Source organism: Natrix helvetica, assembly GCF_964273705.1.
Source record: "Natrix helvetica genome assembly, chromosome: 3".
NCBI classification, from domain to species: domain Eukaryota; kingdom Metazoa; phylum Chordata; class Lepidosauria; order Squamata; family Natricidae; genus Natrix; species Natrix helvetica.
The window spans coordinates 101613550-101641252 of NC_138549.1; the positions used below are offsets into that span (position 1 = coordinate 101613550).

Genomic DNA, 27703 nt, shown 5'->3' on the forward strand with positions numbered 1-27703 from the left:
CACATTTCATTTATTAATCTTTCAGGTTGTCTGACTTATGGAGAACTGTTGCTATTCAAAATTATATATATCCAGAGCTTCACTAGGCAAGCATAGCTGAAAACCTGATTTTCTGGGATGCAGCAAAAAGGCTTAGGATGGGACTACAGAAAATAATGTTACTGAAGGGTTCAGGTGTATGCAAGATTGCAGGAATAGGAAAATAGTTCACACATGGAAGTGTATAATTTCATCTGCTGAAGGAATTTTATATTGTTAAGACTATTATACCAGCTGCTGAATATATTCATTCATTTCAGAGTAGGTATCTAGAAACACAACAAATATGCAATAAAAAAGATGTTTTCAAATTTCTTTTTTCATCCAATTATTGGGAAAACTATTAAAGAAAATGCTGAATCAATCACCTTTGACTTTCTTAACATCTTGCAGATTTGAGCATCCAGCTGGTGGATACAAGAAGCTTTTTGAGACTGCAGAAGAACTGTCTTCACCAATAACTGCTCATGTTACAGGTTTGTGTCTTGCAAGCAAAGCACAGTCAGTCCCAATTAGCACATAGATAGGAATCCAGTGTTACAGCCTAGCCTGGGAAAAAGAAATGGGAAATTGTTTTTGTACAATTGTCAAAAAAGCTATGGATGTATTCCTCATGAGTTGAGCTCACCTTGGTGGTGTCTTTACCTTTCTACAGCTTTCTTTTGCCTTCATGAAAATGAAACCATTTCAAGTTGTAGATAATGAATAGGTAGAATTTATTATAGAAAGCCAAGCCCAGTTCACATAATTAAGGACCAGATAGATTTGTATTTTCTAGGTATTTAGAATTGCCATTGCTATAGTACTTGGACATGCTGGTTGGGGTTGATGGGATTTGAAGTCTAAAATTTCACAATGACATCAGATTGAGCGTACAATACTCAACTGTAATGTGCTTTTTTTCTTCCTTTTGCTGATATCTCAATAGGATATTACAGAACATAAGGACCCATTTGAAAACAATGGTTTCACACCATAGTTTGTGTTAATGCAACTTTGTTAAAGTGGGAATCGTTTTAAGGAATGAAAGTGGATAATCCTAAACTACATTTTATTTGCAATATTAATTTAATTACAGTAGATGTAAAGTTGAATTTCTGAATCCCTTTATTTCTACAAATGAAGAACTTGGTTTATACCTTGTTCTAACTATAAATTCTGCAGCAATTCAAGCTGAAATCATTGTGTATCAGTCGGCTACAGTCATACAGTAGTTAAACCAGCAGAGGGACTAATGTTAAAAAGCAATGAATTCCAGATGGCATCAGGTTTCCTGTTTTACCCAAGATCAGAAACTATCCATCTTTGTATCTACCCCCTATGATTGAATATTTAGGTCTAGGGCTTTTCTAAACACTTACATTGTGAGTGTATGGTATAAAGTTGTATGCTAAAAAGAATCTTATTTGTTTCAGAGATCCCAGCTGTTCTCACAGATGACCATAGGACTATAATTGTTAATCTTGCTCGTGTTGAAAGAGCACACAAGCATTTTGGAATATGAGCTGCTCAGGTCCAAGATATTTACATCTTAAGAGAAAGTTTAGAGGCGAAGGAATGGTATGGCAGTTCTAGAGGTAGTTCTTGACTTATGACCACAATTAAGGCCAAAACTTCTGTTGTTAAGCAAGACAGTTATTAAGGGAGTTGAACTCCATTTTACAATCTTTTTTGCCACATTTGTTAAGCGAGTCACTGCAGTGGTTAAACCAATCATGCAGTTGTTAAGTGAAGCTGGCTTCTCCCATTAACTTTGCTTGTTGGAAACCAGCTAGGAAGGTTACAAATGGTAATCACATGGCCCTGGGACATTGCAACTGTGATAAATCCATGCTGCTTGCCAAGGGCTTGAATTTTGATCATGTGATTGTGGGGATACTGCAACAGTCATAAGTGTGAAAAACAGTCATAACTTAATTTTTTCAGTGCTGTTGTAACTTCAAACAGTCACTAAATGGATGGTTGTAAGTCAAGAACTACCTCTAGATTCTGTTTAAGATTGCTCAATTTTTTATTTTTTATTTGGTGTGATCTTCCTTTCACTTGGTGTAATCTTCCTTTGACTCAACCAGAGGCTGAGCAGCAATTTGTTGACAGTACTTAAATTAAATTTAATGTATTAAGTAGGATTTTGATCTAAATTGTCCCTTCTCATTCTCTGATTCTATAAAATAGGGGTGTCAAACTCGCGGTCCGTGAGCCAGATGTGTCACGTGCTGGCCATGCCCAACCCTGTTTTAGCAAAGGAAGAAAAGTCACAATATGTCACATGACAATGCGACGACGCGAGTTTGACACCCCAGCTATAAAAGCAGCTTCATACAGAACACAGTTTAGTGGTCCTGCCTGGAAGCTGGTAGTCTAGATAACCAAAGCAAGATAACAATCTCCCACAAGCCATTTAACACCAAATCGAAGAAAACTCCTAATAGTGCTTTGAGAAAGTTTATATCTATCTCAGACCTGCTATAACCTTCTATTCTTACTATAAGTAACCCTCCATTGTCTAAAATATGTTGCAGAAAGATGTAGAATGGAGGTTTGTGAGGCAGGCAGATAATTAGGGAAATATCCACCCTTGCAATCCCAGAGGTGGTCAATCCTGCATTTCCAGCCACAATAGCAAATTTGGAGTAAGAGATTCTGGAAATTCAGTATTGTACAGCTTTAGCTATTTCACTAAGAAGAAAGCTGAACCTAACACTACTCTGGAGTCTCAAAACTGTAATAATATATAATAAGTATCTTTACTTCAGACAGTGAAATCACAATAGGACCTTAATTTCTCAACCTTTAAAGTATTTTTTTGCTTGTTTGCAACAGGTAAGATCCCAGTTTGGCTTAAAGGCAGCCTGCTCAGATGTGGGCCTGGTTTATTTGAAGTTGGATCAGAACCATTTTATCATTTGTTTGATGGCCAAGCACTTCTTCACAAGTTTGACTTCAAGGAAGGCCACGTCACTTATTACAGGAGGTAAGTTCCACTTCCTGCCTGCTTCCTCCATCCTGCAGTCCAGCAACTCATCCACTCTTACCAATTCATTAAAATCCAATTTACATTAAAAGGTGATTCTGTTCCAAAAACAAAATATGAATTTTTGACTGCTTAGGTTCTGTAAAATGAAAATCTGTTTCAGAAATATATGGAGGAAATATGAGCACATAAACAATGGATCTTACTACTCCAATAGTCCGTGACTTATGACCAATTGCTTAGTAAACATCTGACAATCGGTCACCCCTGGGAACCATATGACAATAGTTTCCATACTTGGCAACCTGTCCACATTGGACTACTAGTCCAACATGGCCATTTGTTGTATTCCACCATCACGTGACTGCCTTTTACGCCATTTTTACCAAAAACCATGCCGATAGCAAGCCAAATATTAACAACTGTAGATTCACTTAAGGACCATGGTGATTTGCTTCACAACCATCATATAAAAGGTGATGAAATAGGGTTGCTCACATGTCCAACCTGCTTTACAATTTTCACAAGTTATGACCATGATGGGCAGTCTCCATTACAGCCATAACATTGAGGACTACCTGTACAATTCTATTTGTATATCTTTATCCAACTCAATGTTTCCTTTTAGAGTATCTCTGTTCTATTGCCATATTAAGTCCAAAGAAAGTAGGGCAGTTGTGTCATGAATGAATCCAGTGTCTTGATACAGATTATGTTTCTATTTGTTTGTCTTCATCAATTCCAAAAGTCCTTCCTGGAACATTGCAACACTTTCTCCAAGATTATTGGGTGGAAATAAAAGGGGAAAAAATTCTCCTCATCCACATTCTGCTTCTTAGATGTTAGATGGAATATTTACTAGCCTTGTTTACAAACCTAGGATTGGTTTCATCCCAGAGATGGCTCTGGAATACATTAATAGTAGTGAGAAGTGAGCTGGTGAGATGTAAGTGGAATGGAACATAATACATAATCTTGCCTTATTTCTTCATAGATTTGTTCGAACTGATGCCTATGTTAGAGCAATGACTGAGAAGAGAATAGTAATCACAGAATTTGGAACATATGCTTACCCAGATCCATGCAAAAATATATTTTCCAGGTGAAAAAAAATAAAGGTATAATTATGTAAAGTCTGAAACATATTGTTGTATTATGCAGCAATCTAGAAATAATCTACTTTCTTTGTGGTTGTGTCCGGCAGATTTTTTTCATACTTCCAAGGTGTGGAGATCACTGACAATGCCCTGGTGAATGTGTATCCTGTAGGAGACGATTTTTATGCCTGTACTGAGACAAACTTCATAACAAAAATCAACACAGAAAATCTGGAAACAATTAAAAAGGTCTTTTTTATATAGATTAAAGATAGAGATGAGTTAAAATTGGAAATGAGTGTTGATGGCATACATAATGCATCACTTACAGAACACCTAAAATGGGAACAGTAATTGAAGAAGTATTTATAGAACATTTTATTGAAATATAGTCTTCTACAGAGCTGTGTGTTCTATCTGCTGATTAGAATCTTATTCAATCCTATTCTTATTTAGTATAAGAAGAAATTATCAGAAAGCACTATTAGAAATAAAAATAAGACTGTTTAGAATTAGTGCTAGATCCACATAAGATTTTGTAATTTAACAATGGATGCAGAAGTGATGTTGTAATTCCAGAGCAGTTATGTGATTTTTTTTCCTTAGTAACCATAGCTCAGCAATTGAATTGTACATCCTATTTGTGGCCAGTAAGTGAAAGGGATACATATCTTTCAACTGAATGCTATGAACTAGATACAGATGAATGCAATTGCACCCCTGTAATAATATTCTATGATCCCTTATATCCATCCTATCAAACCCAAAAAAAGTTTAGAATGGTATAGGACTTCCTGCTATGGCAAGAGAGTTGGACTAGAAGACCTCCAAGGTCTCTTCCAATCCTATTAGTCTATGTTGTATGAATCTTGTTTGTTTACATTCTGAAAGAATATAGTTCTTCTGAGCTAGATAGAGAATTATGGCCTTCTCTAAATTCACCAAAGTTGCACCTGTAGTTCTTCAGAAACTCATTTCCATTGCTATTCCACAAAACATTTACAGATACTGTATTTTTGAGCACAACAAGGGTTCAGTTTTGTAACAACATAAGATTAAGAATTCTGTTAAGCTGCCTTCTAGGATACGTTTTCTATTCCTAACTAATTGATCAATCTACTGTAGTATGCTTTATTTAAAAATCACAAAATACTAATTTTTAAGGATAAGCAAATTACTATGTCTATTTTATTTAAAATCATAAAATTTATTCACCACAATGTAATGTGCTTATAATGAATGCATTTTGTTGGTGACCAATGCATGGATTTCCCCAAAATTACCTTTCTGTTATATTCTTCAGGTGGATATCAGCAAATATGTTTCAGTCAACGGGGTCACAGCACACCCTCATATTGAAAATGATGGAACAGTTTATAATATTGGGAACTGCTTCGGGAAAAATTTATCCTTTGCCTATAATATCGTAAGGATACCTCCCCTTCAAGCAGGTCTGTCCGCTTTCAAGCAGCAGCTGCTAAAATCAAAGTATTTCTCCCTTCCAGTGCGGATTAAACCAACTTGATATAGATTTTTATAGCTAAAACTTTAGAATATTTTTACTTCTGAAAAAAAGGCTTTTTCTAATATTCAGAGAATCAAGACTTGTGTTTAAATTCTGAATGCTTATTTATTCATTAGAATTTTCTTTTTCTGTATGAATTTTTATTAATTAGCCTAGACAACTAAGGACAGATAAATGCATTGATCCTTGTATTGCCACCTCCTTGTCTTTCTCAGATAAGAAAGATCCAATGACAAAATGCGAAGTGGTGGTTCAGTTTCCCTGCAGTGACAGATTCAAGCCATCTTATGTGCACAGGTAAAAGGCAACACCTCAAAAAGATGTATTTAAATACCTTAGACATAGCTTTATGAAATATTTATTTCTTTTATTTATCATTTTACTTATTTCAGTTTTAAAACCATCTAATAGCCAAAATTATTATAATAAACACCCTAAAGAATACAATCCATGTTAAAACATATACAATCAAATCAAATACAAATAAAATACTCCTCTAAGTGGGCAGGAGCAAGACCATCATTGAAAAACAAATAATATGCGTTAAAACACCATCGTGTATCTGTAAGATTCTTAAATAAAATATTTTGTATTATCCCTATTTATTTTCAGTCCTGTTACTTCCCCATATTCTTCTACTTTTATAATTAGCTTCTAAAGGGTCTTCTAGTATAAAGACCAAGTCATCTGCAAATGCCTGTAGTTTCTATTTCTTTTTTTATTTCCATTCCTTTTATTTATTCATCTTGCCGAATGTTCGTGGTTAACACTTTCAAAGTCAGTATAAATAACATGGGGACAGTGGACATCCCTGCCTAGTGCCTTTTTTGATATCAAAGTTCTCTGTCATGTCTCCATTTACTATCACCTTGGCTGATTCTTTACAGTACATTGCTTTAATCCAGTGCTTCTCAATTATTTTCTGTCATGCCCCCCCTAGGAAGAAGAAAACATTTTGCGCCCCCGCACAACTGTAAATAGTATCATTTGTCTATAAAATTGTTATAAGTACACCTCTGCATAACACTGTATCCTTATTAACGTATAAGAGAATAAAAAAAGAAAGAAATGTGGATCAATTTACAACAAAGAATAGCTTTATTAACTGTAGCAGAAAAGATTTAAAGGAGCACAGGATTTAAAGGAACACAATATTAAAAAAAACTTTAACCTGCAATACAAAAATATATAAAATAATTTGAGCTGAGCCCCCCTTTACGGAGCCTCGCGCCTTCCCTGGGGGGCCCGCCCCACTATTTGAGAAGCACTGCTTTAATCATATTGATAAATATCTCCCGAAAGTCCATATATTTTAGTTGTGCTAACATGAATTGCCAATTAACATAATTAAATGTTTTCTGTGCATCTAAAAAACATAAATGCCATTTGTTTTCCAAGGTGTATTTCATAATACTCCAATGTATTTAAGATCATTCTCATGTTATTTTTGATCTGTCTCTGTGGCAGAAATCCGTTCTGATCTAAATGTACAAATTCATTTAAATATTTGTTTAACTCTCTGCTATTATTGGAGCATATATTTTATAGTCCACGTTCAATAAAGATATTGCCCTATAGTTCTTTATTTGTGTTAAATCTGAATCATCTTGCAGTATGAGTAATATTTGCTTCCATCCATGTATTTGGTATTTTTGCTTCTAGTAATACTTCATTATAAACTTCCGACATCACTGGACTTAATACTTCTTCATCACTGAGCATTCTTGTCATATGTATAAAACAGTGTTTATTGAGGTCAAATTTGACACATACATTTAGCCTAACGAAGCAAAAAAGAAACTATTGGCATTTGAATAATGAATAGCTACATTTTGAATCTCATGTACATATGCAAAATGCTATGCCATCTCATGTATGATCATTGACTGTCTTTCCTAACAGTTTTGGGCTAACTCCGAATTACATTGTGTTTGTGGAAACTCCAGTGAAAATTAATTTGCTCAAGTTTCTTTCTTCCTGGAGTCTTTGGGGAGCCAACTACATGGACTGTTTTGAGTCAAATGAAAAGATGGGGGTAAGTTTTTTTTTTTTTTTTTTTTTATTCATGCTTCTAGACCGCCCCCTCTCCCAAAAGGGACTCGGGGCGGTGTACAGTCCATGCAAAATATATCAAAATACAATAAAAATTGAATATGTACAGTTGGAATGGAGGAGGTTAAAAATGGAATTAAAAGAACTGTACAAAGCAATATATATAAATATAGGATTTTGAACCCCTAAAACACATACAATAAGTTAAAAACAATACCCCTAAAATAACCAGTTAATACATTTGCCAGGAGGGACAGTTGTAATTATGCCAGGCCTGCTAATCGGAACAGGTGAGTCTGTTAAATTCGTTAGTCCCTTTGCCATGCTATATATGTGTGGGTGGGTGGGCGCGCGCGCATGTGTAATTTGTGTATGTGTATATATCAGCTGAAACTGATGAAAAGGTACTCTCCAACATTAAAGCTATTTACACATACACACAATTACACATGTATACCAGAGGTGGCATTCAGCCAGCAAATAGGCTGGCCCTGCTCCCGCTGCTTCCCAGTCTGTCTTCTTTTGTTGCCCTGAACAGGAGAGCAGAGCTGGAAAGCAGGTTAGTGGGGTGGGGAGGGAATGGGAATTTTGCAATATCCTTCCCCTGCCACGCCCACAGAACCAGTATACTCATACACACAATGACACAAGAATATAGTTTTATTATTTAATAAAGTTTTAATAATATTTAATTTAAAGGTATGGATGCATGTTGCTGACAAGAAAAAAGGGGAGTACCTCAACATCAAATACAGAACTTCACCTTTTAATCTTTTCCATCATATTAATACTTACGAGGATAATGGATTTCTTGTTGTGGATTTATGTACATGGAAAGGGTAAGTACTAAAAAACCTATGTGTACAGAAAATCATACAACTTTAATTAAAAGCAATCTTCCTAGCCCAGTTACTGGACTCCAGGTGCCATAATCTTCTAGCGGAGGTTATTTTTGAAGAATGTTAGTTCAAAAGACTGGCTTTTGAATGACTTCTATATATTAATTTGTTTTCAATTATCCTTTCTTCAAATATTTGCAGTATAACAGATTGCTTTCAGGGATTATTACATTAGTTTATTCTGTTCAAATGAGTAAACAATAACACAATAAAGTCAAGAGGTAGTTAATTTAATGGCACACATAAAAATAGAAGAAAAAACAAGGAAGCACACGAATACAGGACTACCATCAATCTGCCTTTGGCAACCAGTGTAAGGAACTGATTGAATAGAAGGTAAAAATTATTATTAACAGTACAAGTGATATTTGTTAAAGGTCAGCTTTTCTTTTTAAGGGTGATAAACAAAGTAGACTGTGTCAGCATACAGAGAATAACGCTGTGATGACAAAGAATTTAACAAAATGTATGTTACTTTTCATGAGATACTTCAGGATATTGAAAAGGTGCTGATTTGGCTAGTACTAATAGTTTTATTAATTTTCTTGTGGTTACTTTTTGTTTATACGCCACCTTTATTATTTTTAATAATATCCATATCCAACACACATATCCAACGCACTTTTCTCCTCCTATTTTCCCCACAAGAACAACCCAGTGAGGTTGGTTTGACTGAGAGTTAGTGCCTGGCCCAAAGTCACCCATTTGGCTTGGATAGCTAAGGAGGGACATGAACTCATGGTTTCCTGCTTTCCAGCCTGGTGCCTTAACCACTCGATCAAACTCTCTCTATATTTTGTTTGTAGCTCTACTTGATTTGGATGCCATTAACTAGAAAAATATAAATAGAGTGATAAATATAATATACAGTATATACAGTGATATTTTTGGCATACACATTTCAGTGACCCAGAAATAATTATTCTGCCATGGTCAAATAGATAGCTGTTAGGCTAACGCCCATGACCTGTTCATTGAGAGCTGATGCCTTTTGTTCCTGTATAGGTATGAATTTGTCTACAATTACTTATACTTAGCCAATTTACGAGAAAATTGGGAAGAAGTAAAGAAAAATGCACAAAAAGCTCCTCAACCTGAAGTTCGACGGTATGTCCTTCCCTTAAATATTGAGAAGGTAAGAATTAAATATTATATATCGGAAAGAAAACCAATATTTTGCACATGTAATGTGTACAGATATTTGCCAGCAAGGACTTCATAGAGAATGCAATGTACATTTGGCTGGTTGGGTGTGTGATAACATTCAGACGTTCTTTGCAATATTATTTTCAAGCGTAATATTTTGTATTTTCCCAAAGAACAAGAGGCCTTTACATACAGGAACAAAAAAGGATGTTTTGAGAGAACATGATTGAATTCAGTTTTCTCTCTTAAAACCCAGACTTTTTTAAAAAAAAGTGTTTCTGAGACCTTTTACTTATATTGTTGGAAAAATAGGTGGAATGTTGAAAAATGGGGCACAGTATAGAATGCTTCTTACTTTATTTCTGTGGGGGATGTTCTAGGCTGATACAGGAAAAAATCTAATCACATTACCTAATACAACAGCAACAGCAATTCTGCACACTGATGATACCATATGGCTGGATCCAGAAGTTATTTTTTCAGGACCACGACAAGGTAAGGCTAAGCTCAGCAAAAAGCAAAAAAGACCATCCTGGCAAATACAAGAAACCAATTAAATGTGTTTGTTTTGCTTTATAGCTTTTGAGTTTCCACAAATAAACTATGCAAAATATTCTGGGAAACCTTATACATATGCATATGGTCTTGGACTGAATCATTTTGTTCCAGACAGAGTAAGTATTACATAATAATAGACTATACTTGTTGCAAAAAGGCAAAGAAAAGTCCAAGTCCAAACTATTTTATGTGGCTCATAGGAATATATAAGATAGGTGCATCATTTTGAACTTCTTTTGCTGTTCAGGTTATTACTACATTTACTTTTAAGTCTATTTCCAATTTAACAGGAAAAAAATATCATTGTTAGAGAGAGGGAATGCTCCATTTTGTTTTCTGGGACAAATCTGACTTGTATTTGAACAAAATACAAAATGTATTCTTTTTAGGCACTAAAATAATATATATTTTGTTATGCTGTTCTACAAAAGATTAATTATGTAAGGCTGAATTTTCACTTTCAATATAGGGTGATCAAATCGAAGTGACAGCTCCCTATCTCTTGATTATAATGTTGTGGTTTCATCCTATACTTCATTTATTCCATTTATAAGTTGCTCAAGTCCATTGTGGCTCAGAATCACATACAATATACAAAAGTTAAATTTTAAAATTTGCAATAAAACAATACTTTGTTTTACATACAAAAATATTGTCCAAAGAAAGTGACCATCATTTCAGATCAGACAACCCAGAAAGGACTAGCTGTTCTCTCTAGCCCAAAGTCTGGGGGGGAAAGCCAGTCTGAGGGACTCGTCTAAATATGGTTGGGGTGAGGTCCATAAGAATATTGGGGGAAAGCTATTGCAGTAGGCAGATACTGCAATACAAAAAATGGCATTACTTCATTGATGGGACCGAGAACCTGTCAATTCTGCCAGGCTATATGAGGCACAGGTGTCAAGCTCACAGCATCACATTGCTGTCATGTGGCGTTTTGTGACATTTTTCCCATTCACAGAGCTGAGGTGGGCGTGGCCTGCATGTGATGCATCTGGCCTGTGGTCCACCAGTTTGCCACCTGCAATATAATGTGAGCAGCAATTATGGTCCATAGGTGTCCCCTCAAATAACCAAGTGCTATGCCATGAAGGGTTTTATAGATGACACCACCATGAATTGCACCTTGAAGCCTGCTAGTAAGCAGTGCAAAGCCTATGTTGCCTGACATAATTAAACAGTCATACCAAGAACCTGAAATAATTATGTGGGTACGCCAGAGCCTGAAGTATCACATGGGCATACTAAGACATCATCTGTAGCTTGCAGATGGTCTCCAAGAGCAGCCCCAGGTAGAGTGTATTGCAATAATCCAAACATAAGATAACTAATGCACAAGCTACTGTCTTAAGAGCTTCTAAGTCCAGCTATGGGCACAACTGGTACATCAGTTGAATCTGTGCAAAGGCCAACATGGCACCGGCTGCCATCTCTTCAAGCAGGAAATTGTGAGTCCAAAAGATCCCTAGGTGAAGCCCCAGCCTCAGCGGGTATAGTTGGTACAATCCCATTCAGAACTGAAGATAAGTTATCTCTAGATCAGGGTGTTCCAAACAAAATCTTAACCCAAAGAGTTTCATTTTAATCTTCGCTTCTTAAAATGCAGTTCATTTAAATGCACTATAGCAGCACAACACAACAAAATGCAGAGCAGATCAAAGCTTAAACAACCAACCTTAGCAGGATTATCAATACAAATAGTCTCAGGTTACATCTTTTCATTTGATGATCATTTGAAGTTACAAAGGCACTGAAAAAAGTGACTTATGACCATTTTTGACCTGACCATTGCAGCATCCCTGTGGTCATGTGATGAAAATCCGGACACTTGGCAACTGGCATATATTTATGAGTTGCAGTCTCCTGAGGTCATGTGATTACCTTTTATGACCTTCTGACAAGCAAAGTCAACGGGGAAGCCAGATTCACTTAACATGTTACTAGCTTAATAGTTGCATGTTACTAGCTTAATAGTTGCAGTGAACAACTGTGGCAAGGTCATAAAATGGGGCAAAAATCACTTAACAACCATCTTGTTTAGCAACAATTTTGTGGCTCAATTGTGCTTGTAAGTTGAGGGCTACCTAAATGTGCACTGACAGAAGGAAACAACTTGCAGTGACTATGGCCATCTCGCTGTAGATGGCCAACTCGCCGCAAGCCATCCCGCTGTGGCTTATTCACTGCAGCCATCTTGCCATGGCCAACTCGCCACAAGAAAATTCACCCCAGGACAATCCACATGGGGTAACTCCATGCAATAAATATTATCTGTCACTATTTCTTTAACATTATTTCCATTGACAAAAATGGGATTGATGTTCAAAACATTCAAAATTGCCATTTTAAGATTGGAAGGTTTAGAAGCCAGAAGATTTTGCACTTCTTAGGAATGTATTAACTGCTTTACCAGCCTTTTTAGAAAAATGCCTTTTTTAAAAATGAAAATCTTTTTCTTTTCCAGCTTTGCAAAATGAATGTTAAAACTAAAGAGACTTGGGTATGGCAAGAACCAGATACATATCCCTCTGAACCAATCTTTGTTCCTCTCCCAGAAGCTATAGAAGAGGATGATGGTAATGTTATGACCTTTTGATTAAAGTTTAGAAAAAGGCTTTATCCAAATTTGGCTCTATACATATGAAAAGGACTTAATAAATATACTTAATTTATACCCAGTAAATATTCCCTTGGGGGAATAATGCAAAAATTAGTATGTTTCTGAAATACTGTATTTTTAAATCTACTATCTGTGCTAAAGTTTTTATGCTTTTTGCTTAAGTAATTTGCATTTATTTTGATACAGGTATTATCCTGAGCATAGTCATCAGCCCTGGCTGTGGACCAAAGCCTGCCTACCTCTTGATCCTGAATGCAAAGGATATGAGTGAGGTTGCCAGGGCACAAGTGGACATAAATATCCCAGTTACTTTCCATGGACTCTTCAAAATAGCATGATGTCCGTCTTGAATATACCTCAATCTTTCTTTTTAATACAATGTGCAGAACAACATAAAGCATTCTTCTAATTATCTGCCAGTGATTTGCAAAATTAGTTTAACATTAACTATTTCCTGTGCTGAGGCCCAATTTTAATATTTTAATACTTAAGAAAGTATCCATTTTTAAGAATGCTTTCCTAACTGTAATGTACCACAAATAAGGATAATTAAATGATGTTAGTACTGTAGATTCTCATGAACAGCATCAGCATTATAATCTCAGTAAACTTCAGATAAACATTTACAATTTAAAACTGGTAAAATTGTTTGGTAATAGAACATGGGAGAAACACAACACGTGTTTTACCCATTTCGGAGTATAAGACGCACCTTTTTCCCTCAAAAAAGAGGCTGAAAATCTGGGTACGTCTTATACACTGAATACAGCATTTTCTGCCTACCAAAACTCTGCCTCCTTCACCAAAATGGCCATGCATAGCTTTTAGAAGGCTTTCAGAGAGCTCCTGGGGACTGGGAGGGCAGAAATGAGCAAAAAACAGGCTGTTTTTTGCTCAGTTTTGTCATCCTCAGCCCTCAGGAGCACTCTATAAGCCTCCTAATGGCTATCCATGCCCATTTCTTTGACAAAAAATGGGCCCGTTTTTGCAAAAAATGAGCTGTGTTTTGCTAGTTTTTGCCCCCCCCCCCACCGCCTAGGAGCACTCTACAAGCCTCCTAAGGGCTATTCATGGCCTTTTAGGGGGGGAAATGGGCCCATTTTTGTGAAAAATGGGCCGTTTTGGGGAGGTTTGCAAAGTGCAAAACCTTTTTTTAAAAAATTTACTTCTTTAAAACCTTGGTGCGTCTTATACTCCAGTGAGTCTTATACTCCGAAAAATATGGTAACCTTGAACTCTGGCACATTAAGTAGTGAATAATTATAAATAAGTATTTAGCAAATTATTAGTTTGGAAACAACATTAGATTTCTGCTTGTAGTTTTAATATTTGAACATACATGTTTTTAAAAATTAAAATGAAATATTTCATCTTTGTCACTTATCAGAGAAAATGATATTTTGAATTTGATCTCTCTGATACCTTAAACATCTGTATTTTACAAATGATGATTTGTTTAATAAAAAATATGTAAAATGTGAATATTTATTTTTAAAAAGATATTCATAGCTTCTCATCTTCAACTGTACTATGGGTAGTCCTCGACAGTTCATTTAGTGATAGTTCAAAGTTACAACAGCATTGAAAAAAGTGACATGACCATTTTTCACACTTACAACCATTGTAGCATCCCTATCGTTACATGATCAAAACTCAGATGCTTGGCAATTGACTCAAATTTATGATGGTTGCAGTCTCCTGTGGTCATGTGATCACCTTCTGTGACTTTCTGACAATCAAAGTCAATGGGGAAGCCATATTCACGACCTTTTTCTAACTTGATAACTGCAGTGATTCACTTAACAACCGTATTAAAAGTCATAAAATGGGGCAAAATTCACTAAACAAATGTTTCATTTACTAACAGGTATGTTGGGCTGTATTGTGGTCATAAGTTGAGGGCTACCTGTATTTATATCTTCAGATTTAAACACCTATATATTTCACAGTGTGTTCTGTATAAACTCTGGGGAGTGAAAACCTGTATAGCTAGAAAAACAGTTTTGATATAGAAGATGGTGGTGCAGTGGTCAGAGTGCAGTACTGCAGGCTACTTCTGCTGATCACCGGATGCCAGCAGTTTGGCAGTTTGAATAACACCAGGCTCAAGGTCGACTCAGCCTTCCATCCTTCCAAGGTCAATAAAATGAGGAGCCAGATTATTGGGGGCTATATACTGACTCTATAAACCGCTTAGAGAGGGCTGTAAAGCACTGTGAAGCGGTATGTAAGTCTAAATGCTATCTGAGTTGGTGAAAAGATATGAGAAGATCCCTTAAAAAGTATATTCCTCTACGTCTGGCACATATATACATCTTGAACTTCTGGATTAATCTATTATAAGGATTGAGGTGCTGGTTGCTAGTCTTTGGCATTTTTGAAGTTTTTTCCAAAGTTGAAAAATTTAGTGTCAATTGCTTTAAATCTTTGAGACTTTAAAAAATAATTTCCTGATTATATAAATTCTACATAATAGTATTCTAACATTGGAGTTACTTTGGGAAGTAAAAAGTACATTTTGGAAGAAAGTCAGTAGTTTTTCTTTTATATTGCTGCCAAGATCACAGATGGATGTGTCACAGTGGGTAGAGGAGTCAAGGTTGACTTGAGAATGTCTGTACTTTTACCTATATCATATAGATAAGAAAAACACACGATTAAATGGCAACATATAAATATTTGTTACATCTAGGTACTTTTTATATGGTGATGCCATAATGGTATTTTACTGACAACTTTAATATATTATTATTTGACATCAGTCCAATCTGATACACAAACTCGGTTATTTATATGCCAATTTACTTGCTTACATTCTCAGGATAGGAAAAGAAGATTCTTGCACGGACACTATCCGGTATCTTTGTTGCTTTATAATTCTTAAACATAGTCCAATAACCTGTCAGAAGATAAAAATTAGTATCAGTGATAATAAGTTGAATTCAGATCAGGAGAGAAAAAGTAGGATAATACACACATTTCCATGTGCATTATCAAAGCCACGTGCCAATGAGAAAGAATGAATATCTCAGGAAAGAGACAGTATAGGACATGTTGAAATTGGTGAAAAAACGCTGCATTTTAATCACAGATTATCTTATATATTTAATACATATTGATATGAAAAGAGCACATACATTTCTCAGTGATCAATACCAGTAGCACAAACATTAGAAATATGAAATCGGATGCATGATAATTATTTGGATGATAACATAAGTACGGTATACATTTGCTATTATTTATAGAGGAAAACACATTTATTCAATTTTTTAAAATAGGAACCAAATCAATATTCAATTTTGAGAGAGAATTTTAGGATCATATGAAGTTAAGATAATCCTATAATTCTGTATTATAGAATATACTATTACTGTTTTAAAGAATCTTAATCCCAAAATTCAGATATTTGGAACAACTGTTGGTTTGTACAATTAGAACAGCCCTAGACAATTTTTGTCTAGGATTTTCACATTCCTGATTACTGCATTCTCTGAAACACTATTGTCTCTCACCATGACACCAACATGAGCCATATTTTCTTCACAGAAAAATATCCACTACATTTTAATATTGCATAAACAAATGGTAATATCTTCTGATATTCCATTACAAAAATGTAGTTTTAAAACAGAAGAAAAGTCAGGATGGATACAGTATAGCTATACTGTTCTCTCCTTCAAGGATAACCCATCACTACCTGGATCCAATAATGCATTATCTTTTCAAAAATCTTGATCAACCAGAAGAGACATGGATCTAAAACCTAGTTGGCTGTGCTTACAGCCGCGGGGACATTGTCTACCTCTTCAGTCTATATAACCAAGTCCATATAACTAACCTCCCAGGTACCTTTGAGATTGTTACTTTGACTCCAACTAAAAATGAAACCAAGCAACTTTAACTAATTGATGCTTTAAATAACCTATGCATAGCCCCATAAATGTTTCACTAGCCCCTCCCTACCAAGGAGGGATTGAGTTACCTCAAACAGAATTGCTGACTTTCTGCAGACATGATAAGAAAACTATTTGTTTTGTCACTTTTATTATTATAAAGTAATTCTTAACAAAGCATTGTTTACTTGTGGGGTATTTTTGGATATGTGTTTTTATTTTTGTTTTGCTCTTTGGATACTTTGCTTTCCACTTTGCCTGAGTGAACTTAAAGGATTTTATTGTTTTAAAAGAATGTTTCATTATAATCTTCATCATATGAAAGATTATTGCACAGCTATATCTTGTGATTTCAGGTTTTCACAAGATTTTCAGAATTCCTGCTTTTCTGGGTTTGGAACAAGAAAATCAAAAAAATGACACTTATTTGTCTTTCCTTAGAACAGTAGTAAAGGTACTTTGATAGAAGGGATAAATGTTCCAGCTGTACAAACTAGGAACATAAGGAGGATTAGTCTGATTACTGATAGTCTACTAATCTACTCTATGGAAGCTTTTTTTTTCAAACTAGGCAATCTTTGGAAACTTTTTATCAACAAAGTAAAATAATCATCTCTACCAAGCTCATAACACTGATTAACAATAAAATAAAGAAGGATGCATACTATAAATTAGACTTTTCAAACCACAATGCTTTCTGAAAGTATAGGTATCCATTTCCAAACTTTCTACAGATATGGCCATAGGTCAGATAATAAGAATTAAGACTAACATATCCAAAGGATGTCCAAATTAAGATAGCTTTCACGATCTCCATATTGTTTTTAAATCTAAGAAAGCAACTGATGGTAAGATTTGTCTGTAAAAAGAAGCATTGTGGTGAATACTGCTCAATGTACAGCAATGGATAAGTTAGTCTATGATATCTGGTAAGATTAACAAACTAAAATGACACAGGTGATTTTAAAAGGAAAAATAAACTGCAATTTTAAAAATGAGCTTTTGGAGATAAATTAACAAAAAGAAAGAAAAGTCCTTAACACACATTTAGTGCATACCTTCCTTGAATTCTGGGGCAAGATTACTCCATCATCCCAGATCCTGGCAGAAGAGTAAAGTGCATTACTTTCCTTTTGCAGCCTGGAAATATAAGAATTTTTTAAAGAGATACATAATTATATCTTCAGGTTCATATAAATGAAGATTCTGTATGGAATTATTATGTGCTTAATGAACAAATGACAACATACAGGTTTTTTTTTCAAGAATGAGAAGCAAAGATTGATCTTAAGGTATGTGCAAAACCCGCTGTTGTGGAAATGTATCGTTCTGGAGAATTCTGAAATATTCTATTTCTCTTCTACATCACATTGATTCTGGTAACATATGGTGGTTTCTGAAAGTTAACTTTATGAGTTAAAAACAGTCTATGCTATTCTGGAATATATAGACCAAACCAGATCTGTTTCTGTCTAGGTCAACATGAAATGACAAATCCACCGTAAACAGCTATTTTTCACCGAGTTCTTTGTTCAGTTCCTCAATCCATAAATGCTCTCCAAAATACAACTAAAAATGTGTCCTTCACTGCCAAAATCTGTCCATCTGTAATATAGTCACTTTGCCAACACATTTTCAGCACAAAAGATGCAGTAAAGACAGTTCAAATGTTTAAAGTTTAGAAGTTTCACATTAAAATGCAAATAGAAAGGTAATATCATTAATAAAATTATAATGTCAATGCTTTAATGTTTTTATACACTTACTTTCCTTTTAATTCTTTTAAGTCTATTTCTGGTTCTGAACTGTTATTGTTCCAGAGCTGTTTGAATGTGAAACTACGCCTTGAATCCACAAGGGCAATTCTTGCATTCGGCCAAAGAAACAGAAAGTTTGGATCAAATGATCTTCCACACTGAAAGGGTTAATAATATAAAAGCAATGAATTCAGAACAAAGCTCATTTTAAGTTAGCTGAACAAATTGATGACTTATGGATAACAAAGTGACAGAAAGCCTGGGAAACATAACGGCAGCACTTGGCTCAAAAATTAAGTAGGATCAGGGTTGACAGTATATGGATGGAAGATATCCAAGAATAGCAAGGATGCAAGACCTATTGGTAAATCAAAAACATTCTAAAAGAAGGAAATGGCAAACCACTTCCATATTACTGCTTAAGGATATTAAATGGATACATCCATTTCATCACCAACAGATGAAATGTAATTTTTATCTTAATAATTGTATGGAAATACTTAACAGGTCAACATTACAGACCTAAAATGACTGCAACAACTATAGCACTAATTAATTGTATATTTTATGAAAAAGTATCATGAAGCTGTTAAAAAAAAAGGAGGGAGTTCATGTCAAATCTCACTTTTGTTTCTAAGTTACTAACTGCTGCAAAGCTACTGAAAACCAACATATCAGTTATTTTACATTATTTTTATTGTATGATAGAGACTATTCGTTAATTTAGTAAGAAGTGCTGTGCTGTGACTGCTTGGAATTGGTGATTAGGACAGGCAAGCTGATTCTCACACATAATATCCTGACAACCCAAAATATCATCAGGTTTGAAGAATACTTTTAATCAAAGGACTTCTAACCAAAGGGCAAGAAACCTCAGATCAGTGCCCCTCCGCCCCCCAACAGGATGTTCAGCATCTTACCATAGCATAACTTTCACTTCCTAAACAGCCACCAATCACAAATGTTATCTTTGGTACAGAGGCACAGGCAACTGCAGCCATCATGGAGGCCTGTGCTTTTAACCTGTTAGCTTGATCTTCTGCCTAATTGAAAATGCAAACAATTGAGAGTTATTTTATTTTACACAGAGAGGTTCTATTTATTCCTTTTAATTATAAGTTCACTTGATTACACTGCTCAATTAGTTCTGATTTGGAATAGACTGATACGTTGCAAACAAATAAAAATAAAATGCCAGAAAATGTCTTTCTCCTACCATCCTGTTAATATTTCCTGTTAATGTCTAATCATTCATCAGGTTATTTGTTTCTAGCATGCATACACCCACATGCACAAATACAAGAAATAAAAAGATATGACTTTTCAAAACAAATCCAAGCCATATTCCTGGTGAATAATTATCACTAGAGGTAAATATATAATTTCTTATGTTTCCAGCTTGGCACTACAATTTTCATCTTAGAAACATAAATTGTCTTTACTGTTCATGCATCCTTCCTTTTTCTATAAAGTGCTGTTAAATCAATGGAAGGGAATGCCAAAGCATTTTCTAGAGGCAATTGGACTTTCTGATTTTTCTTTCAAGACGTTTTGCTTCTCATCCAAGAAGCTTCTTCAGCTCATTCTTTGATGAGAAGTGAAATGTCTTCAAAGTAAAAAACAGAAAGTCCAGTTGCTTCCTGAATAAGCACCTTTGGGCCAACCATGACCTGGATGACTGAGAATCTTCATAGACAATGGAATGGAAAAAGTGAGCACCCAGGCTAAACATTGCAAGATCAGTTGAGAAAAAGAATAAGATCATTGATGTTGGTATCTTGGGTCATAGGCAAGAATATCCCTTGTTATTTATATATTTATATATGCATGGTTATGGAAAATAAACTTACCGTGATCTAGTGACTGAGATGCATACAAACAAAATAAATAGTTATTTTAATAGAAAATCCACCAGTAACGAATTAGAGCTCCACAGGAGAGACATGATATAGTATCTCAGGATAATTAAATGTGAAGATCCTTCTGTTGTTCCCTTCATTTCTCTTAGAAATTACAACTATCAAAAGTGACAACCAGTTTGCTAAAAGTTATAAAGAAAAGCATGTATTGATTTAACACTAGCTACAAACCACTTGTCTCTCCTAGCCAAATAACATTCTGTCAAACATTTCACAATAATATCTCATCATTCCTCAGTTCATCAAGTAAAAATAGCCTAGGTTTTGGTTTTCAGATTTAGATTTTGAGAGAAATGCCAACACACAAAGAACATTCCTGCCTGTTGCAATTATATTTAGCTATACTAAAAGAAAAAAAATAGAAACTGTGAACATGGTATTGAAAAAAAATCCACAACATCCTCCTTAACTAGGTGTACCTAATTAGGCAGTACCTAATTGACCTTAACTGATTTAAACATGTAAAGAAAAAATGACCTGGTTATTACTAGGATGATGAGAGATATGCTAGAGCTGTAGGGCAAATTAAAAGACGGAAAAACATTCCCCAAAGTCAGTGGAAAAACCATTTCCATACTGCTCCCAAGAAATCCATAGGGACACAGGTGTGAAATCACTGTGAGAAGCTAAGCTTTACTTTTTTATATATTCTTCTTGAAGGAAAACTGATCAGTACTAAGCCAAAGTTTGCTTTGAACTTAGTTTAAAAGTCCACTATCCTAGATCTCTCTCTCTCTCTCTTTTACTCCTACTTGCCATAATAGACATTAACTTTTTCTCAACTACTTGGGGCAGTGAAGAATGAATAGCTGTTAAGACTGTTGCGCTTCACTATCAAGACTCTGATCTTTTGAACTAATAAAGCTGAGCTTCCAAGTTAGAGCCACCTGAATGCATTCTATATTAGTTACTTACCTGTATGGGATTCGTTGCCTCTGCAGTACATGGAGAAGTATTCATGAGAAACAGGATAGGAATGTTTCTTTGGCTACAAAGCTGTACGAAGTGGCAACCTTTCAGAGAGGCATTGTGTGTCAGCTCACCATTGTTAGCCACTATTCCAATTAGTTCACTAAAAAAAACAACCATAAAATACAGTCTGTACTGTAAGAACACTCACCATCGTGAAGTCAGAACAGCAAATGTCTCTAAACATTTAATAGAATTACCTTTTAACAGTCATTTTAAAAGCCATTTAAAGAAAATGTTGTGCATTTCTTTCATTTCACATCAACCCTAGCTACTTTTATTTTTTTTAAAAAAATACCTTTTGTGGAGCTAAGCCAATGGACCTTGTAATTTTTAAAAGCCAGACCTGCATTTATTTCAATTTTATAGAATTAAGCAAAATATAACAAGCAAAGGCAGCTGGAACATTAGAAAAGGCAATGACATGAAATACTAAAGGGGGAAAAAACTAGATTTAAAAAAAATCCCTCAATGTGTTTTGAGGTAAGACTATTTCTTGGAAGAAATTATGAAGTACAAGCAATTTAAATTATTAAATATTAAAGCAATAACATAGCACATACATTTTAATGCATCCTTTAATAAAAATATAATTGCAAAATAACGATAAAAAATATTGTTTAGACTTATTGGCTAAAAGGTCTAAATAATTTAACCATTAACTAATTTAACTGTTTGCAAAAATATTGTAAAAAAACTTCTGAAAATATGTCTGATCTGCCCACAAATTAGCTTGGGGGCTAACAATGTAGTGGGCTATATTTTTGCAAAGCTGTTTATTCAGTAAACACTACATGGTTCATCAAAGGACGAATACATAAAAGAAACACTAGTTTCTATTGGTGTGATGTTTATACAAAAAAATATAGGCAAACCAGTTTCAAGTACCAATACAGGAAATAATTAAATGTGTTTGCTACAGGATTTCAAACTCTTGGTGCATTTTTAGCAACAAGAATTACCCTAACTTATTTTTATGTTGAACCATTTAAAAATATCTTAATAATTACCATATTTTTCAGAGTATAAGATGCAATTTTTCCCTCCTAAAACAGGCCGAAAATTTGGGTGCATCTTATACAATTTGGAAGCTTTTTTTCAGCCCTAATGAGGTGCTAACAATTTACTACAGCATACTGTTGGAAAAATTTCCAGGTTCCTTCCAGCTGGAAGAATCCCACGAGGAAAGATTTGAAGATTGCCTTAAGAGGTACTTCTTTTGTCCAGTTTCTATTTTTGGGGAGATAATCCACTCAAGGGCAAGGCAGAAAGTTCCTGTGACTAGATTTCTATTCTTTTGGGGATAATTCCTTTAACGGCAAGGCAGGGATTTTTCCTATCAGCTATTTGAGTTTTCTAAAGGGTTTCCTTCAGGCAAACGCTGGGCTGATTTGTTGATTCAGCTTTGTTGCATTTTTACTAGGTGTGAAGTGCTTTTGGCTGCATGCCCAGACTCTAGTTAAGCTTATTTAGAGTTTTCCGGCCTGCCTGGGGAAAGAAAAAAGTGGCAAAAAGTGTAATTTTATTATTCTATTGTGTTTGCTTGCTTTTCTGGTGTTATGGGTATAAAAATGAATACTTGGTAGGCAGACTTTTTTCCCTATTTTCCTCCCCAAAAACTAAGGTGTGTCTTATATTCTGGTGCATCTTACACTCCGAAAAATATAGTACATTTTCATCACTGGGGAAATAAAGGAATTTAAATTTGCAGTATGCTTTATTAATCCTGACAAAATAATTTACCCTATTTTAACCCTATTTTAAAATCAGGTTAATATTATCAGAAAGTATTAAGATCTAAAAAAATAACTCTTTCAGAAACTAAATTAAATTTAAATATTTGTTTAAAGGTTTGGAGGGCTTAGTAGAATAGCCTTATTAACAAGAAAGGGACTGATCACAGATTTTCTGGATAAACATTTTAACTGAACAGCGGGGACAGAGAATTAATTGATACAGAACATTTCTGTCTCCAGCAATCTAAAACTCATAGGGTTATCAGTGCATGTAACATAGATGTTTGTGCGGGTAAGATTATCATTCCTGCTGTCAAGCAAAACCAAGCATTTAATAGTGAGTGCCATACCATGTGCATGAATCATACAAGTGGCAAAAAAATAGGGGCAGTCATGCATAACACAAGTTATGTAGACAATAAACACAGGGTCAATCAAAATGGACTCAAATGTCTATACACCACTGCACAGAGTATGAGGAATAAACAGGGTGAATTATAAATTCAAGTAAATGAGGGCAGATATGATATTGTTGCCATTACAGAAACTTGGTGGGATGAAACCCATAATTGGAACATACAGCTAGAAGGATTTAAATTATTTAAAAGAAATAGACCAAATAAAAGAGGAGGTGGAGTTGCACTATATATAAGAAATAATTACATCTCTACAGAAATAGAGCACAACAATGATGAGAACTATCTTGAATGCATTTGGGTCAATATTAAAGGTTGGGGGGAAATGACATTGCCATAGGTCTATACTACAGGCCACCCAACCAAGCAGAGGAAGTAGACTTTTTGCTAGTCAGCTAACTAAGGTATGTAGAAAGCACACCACAATAGTAGTGGGGGATTTTAACTACCCTGACATCAACTGGGAAACAAACTCTGCACCAAGTGGAAGATCCAACAGGTTCCTAACAAACCAAGCAGACAACTTTGTTTCCCAAAAAGTAGAGAAGGGAACAATATTGGAATTCAACATTATGCAAACACAAGTAGTAGAACAAAGTGAAACTAGAGTCTTGGACTTTAAGAGAGCTAATTTCAATAAACTTAGAGAGAGCTTGGGAAAAATTCCATGGATGAGAATCCTCAAGGGGAAAACAACTCAAGAAGCTTGAGAAATTTTGAAAAATGCGATTACAAAAGCCCAGTCTAGCACAATACCAATGAAGAAGAAAAATAACAGCTCCCAAAAGAAACCAGCATGGCTGCATAAAGAACTCTCTGACAAATTGAAAGACAAAAAAGATAAGAAGAAAAAGTGGAAAGGGGGGGGGGACATAACTAAGACAGAATATCAGGAAATAGCCTGAGCATGTAAAGATGAAGTGAGGAAAGCTAAGGCTCACAATGAAGAAAGGCTTGTCACAAAAATAAAAAATAACAAAAAAAGCTTCTTTCAACATGTTAAAAACAAGAAAAAAGTTAAGGAAACAATTGGTCCATTGCTGGGAGAAAGTGGCAAGAAGGTGACAAGCAACAGGGAGAAAGCAGAACTATTTAACTCATGTTTTGCATCTGTCTTTACACAAAGGGATAAAACAGTCCACCTATCAAAAACAGCACCACAAAAACCAAATTAGGAACACAAGTTGAAATAGGGAAGAAAATGGTAAGTGAGCACCTGTCTACCCTAGATGAGTTCAAATCACCAGGACTGGATGGATTACACCCCAGGGTTCTGAAGGAACTGGCAGATGAGGTCTCGGAACCACTGAACTATATCTTTCAGAGATCCTGGCGCACCGGGGAACTACCAGAGCACTGGAAAAGAGCTGATGTGTTCCCATCTTCAAAAAAGGGGAAAAAACAGATCCAGGAAACTACAGACCTATCAACCTGACCTCAATACCAGGAAAGATTCTGGAAAAGATAATCAAGCAATGAATTAGCGAACACCTAGAAGCAAACAAAATAATAGTCAAAAGCCAACATAGGTTTGTCAAAAACAGATCATGCCAGACTAATCTTATTGCATTCTTTGATAATGTGACAAAATTAGTGGACCAGAGGAATGCCATCAATATAGTTTACTTGGACTTCAGTAAGGCATTTGATAAGGTAGACCATAACCTGCTACTAAATAAAGTAGAAGAATGTGGGTTAGACAGCATCACCACCAGATGGATTCGTAACTGGCTGACCAACCGCACTCAACGTGTAGTCCTCAATGGAACTGCATCTACATGGAGGGAAGTATGCAGTGGAGTACCCCAAGGCTCTGTTTTAGGCCCAGTACTCTTCAACATCTTCATCAATGATTTGGATGAGGGAATAAATGGGGAACTCATCAAATTTGCAGATGACACCAAGCTGGCAGGAATAGCCAACACTCCAGAAGATAGGCTAAAGATACAGAAGGATCTTGACAAACTTGAACATTGGGCACTATCTAATAAAATGAAATTCAATGGTGAAAAGAGTAAGGTTCTACATTTAGGCAAGAAAAACGAAATGCACAGGTACAGTATAGGTGGTACCTTGCTCAACAGTAGTAACTGTGAAAGGGATCTTGGAGTCCTAGTGGACAACCATTTAAATATGAGCCAGCAGTGTGCAGCAGTTGCCAAAAAAGCCAACACAGTTCTAGGCTGCATAAACAGAGGGATAGAATCAAGATCACGTGAAGTGTTAATACCACTTTATAATCCTTGGTAAGGCCGCACTTGGAATACTCCATTCAGTTTTGGTCACCACGATATAGAAAAGATGTGGAGACTCTAGAAAGAGTGCAGAGAAGAGCAATATAGATGATTAGGGGACTGGAGACTAAAACATATGAAGAACGGTTGCAGAAACTGGGTATGTCTAGTTTAATGAAAAGAAGGAGTAGGGGAGACATGATAGCAGTGTTCCAATATCTCAGGGGTTGTCACAAAGAAGAGGGAGTCAAGCTATTCTCCAAGGCACCTGAGGGTACCTTGTTTTCCCGAAAATACAACCTGTCCCGAAACTAACGCCTTTCCACATTTTTCGCATGGGCAAAAATATAAGCCCACCCCTGAAAATAAACCCCCTGGACAACCCCTCCTCTGGCCAGGCAGAGCACTGCTCACCGACCTAGCGGTATCCCAAGGCGCCAAGCCGTGGGAGCTCGGGGGGAAGGTGCTCATGTTGCTTGCTGCTGGCCAGAGGGGGGAGTTGCTGGGCGGCTGCTCCCTTCTGTGCGGGCTCCCGAAGAGCTGGGCACAACCTCAGGGGCGAAGCAGCCATGAGGTGACTATGCTCACGAGCAGCTGCCCGGCAAATCCCCTCTCCAGCCAGGCAGAGCGCCATTCACTGACCTAGGGGGTATCACTAAGGTGCCAAGCTACGTGGTGCTCTGTCCCCAGCTCAAACTCTGCTATTGTATTGTATTGTACTGTATGGGGGGAAATCTTACTAGTATTTGTCAAGATCCTTCTTTACTCAGTAATTTAAGGCTAGATGAATACTCACAATTAAGCAGCACTGAAGAATACAGTGAGGAAGAATATTTTTTTCACACAAAATACTTCAAAATACAAATTAAGCTTTTTAAAGGAGAAAGAGTGGAAGAGGACTTTTGTTATGCATCATTAGTACTGTGGTATCTAATGCAAACACACAGCATCCATGATAGTCTACTTAGCACTCACATACCATTAAAAAACCTTCCCTTTTTACAACCCTGTAATCCCTTAATTCGGGGTAGAGTTGGGCTGCCTGGATGGAGTTGAGGATTTTCTGGCCAGATGCCCAGAATGCACATATTATATGCAATAAACATATTGTAGGGAAGATGAAAAAGCAGATTTCCCTAGGAATTGAAACAACAACAATTTTAAAAACAATTGGAGGGCAAAGAGACTACCTGAGAGATCCTTTAAGCAACAAAGTGCGGAGAGAAATCTATAAAAACCTTATAAAGGAGATTAAAAAAAAGACTGATACCACAATTGGCAAGAGAGATAAGACTGTTTTGTTATTGGAAAGACACAGGTTGACAATGAAAGTTCTTAATAAAAAAATAATTAATCTTGATTGAGCAATAAGTAGGAATTAAATAATTTTTAGATTGTTTTAGATTGTTAATTAAATGTTTATTCGTTAACAATTAAATAACTATAATTAACAATAATGGAATGATAATGGATACAACTTAATGATATATATTATGTACCGTTAAACTAGTAAAATAAATCTGGATATAGATTACAATTGTGAACTGGGAAAAAGACCTATAAATTCTACCAACAAACATCTATTTAGGTTTTGTTATAAAGGTGTAATGTTTTATTCTATTTTGGGTGGGTGGGTGATGAGAGGAGTTGGGATATAAACAGTAAAGGACTTTTAGCTAACTATAATAACAACAAGGAAATGTTAATGGATATTATTTAATAATATATTCATGCTCTGGTATTGGTAAAAGCAATTGGATATAATATTCTAAACAGCGAAAAAAAAAGCTTAGAAACTTTATTAATTGATTTTTTACTCAGAATATGTCCTAAAAGTGTAATGTTATTGGAGGGTTTTTGAAATAG

The 27703-nt window shown here is 35.5% G+C and overlaps 2 protein-coding genes across 4 annotated transcripts in view; one reads left to right on the forward strand and one right to left on the reverse strand.

The window, feature by feature from the left end:
• The first annotated feature begins 467 nt into the window (after window positions 1-467).
• On the forward strand, window positions 468-13262 carry RPE65 (retinoid isomerohydrolase RPE65). Its single transcript, XM_081949032.1, has 13 exons — window positions 468-515; window positions 2863-3013; window positions 4008-4115; window positions 4218-4359; window positions 5414-5561; window positions 5851-5932; window positions 7538-7670; window positions 8387-8526; window positions 9592-9721; window positions 10113-10227; window positions 10312-10406; window positions 12755-12866; window positions 13097-13262. Exons 3-13 carry the CDS (start codon window positions 4039-4041, stop codon window positions 13246-13248), a joined length of 1326 nt encoding a protein of 441 aa, XP_081805158.1. The 5' UTR covers window positions 468-515; window positions 2863-3013; window positions 4008-4038; the 3' UTR covers window positions 13249-13262.
• A 13-nt stretch (window positions 13263-13275) lies between these two features.
• The window catches only part of LOC309390002 (methylcrotonoyl-CoA carboxylase beta chain, mitochondrial-like), a 45574-nt gene continuing 31146 nt past the window's right edge, over window positions 13276-27703 (reverse strand). For 2 of the 3 annotated variants that reach the window (XM_081949028.1, XM_081949029.1), the window contains exons 9-14: window positions 21398-21554; window positions 19484-19606; window positions 18573-18721; window positions 17865-17946; window positions 15724-15809; window positions 13276-15537 (exon numbers count right to left, since the gene is read on the reverse strand). In XM_081949028.1, the coding sequence (XP_081805154.1) occupies window positions 15534-15537; window positions 15724-15809; window positions 17865-17946; window positions 18573-18721; window positions 19484-19606; window positions 21398-21554 (601 nt within the window). In that variant the 3' untranslated portion in view covers window positions 13276-15533. The remainder of the gene's footprint in view (window positions 15538-15723; window positions 15810-17864; window positions 17947-18572; window positions 18722-19483; window positions 19607-21397; window positions 21555-27703) is intronic. The other variant, XM_081949027.1, reaches the window with a different exon arrangement.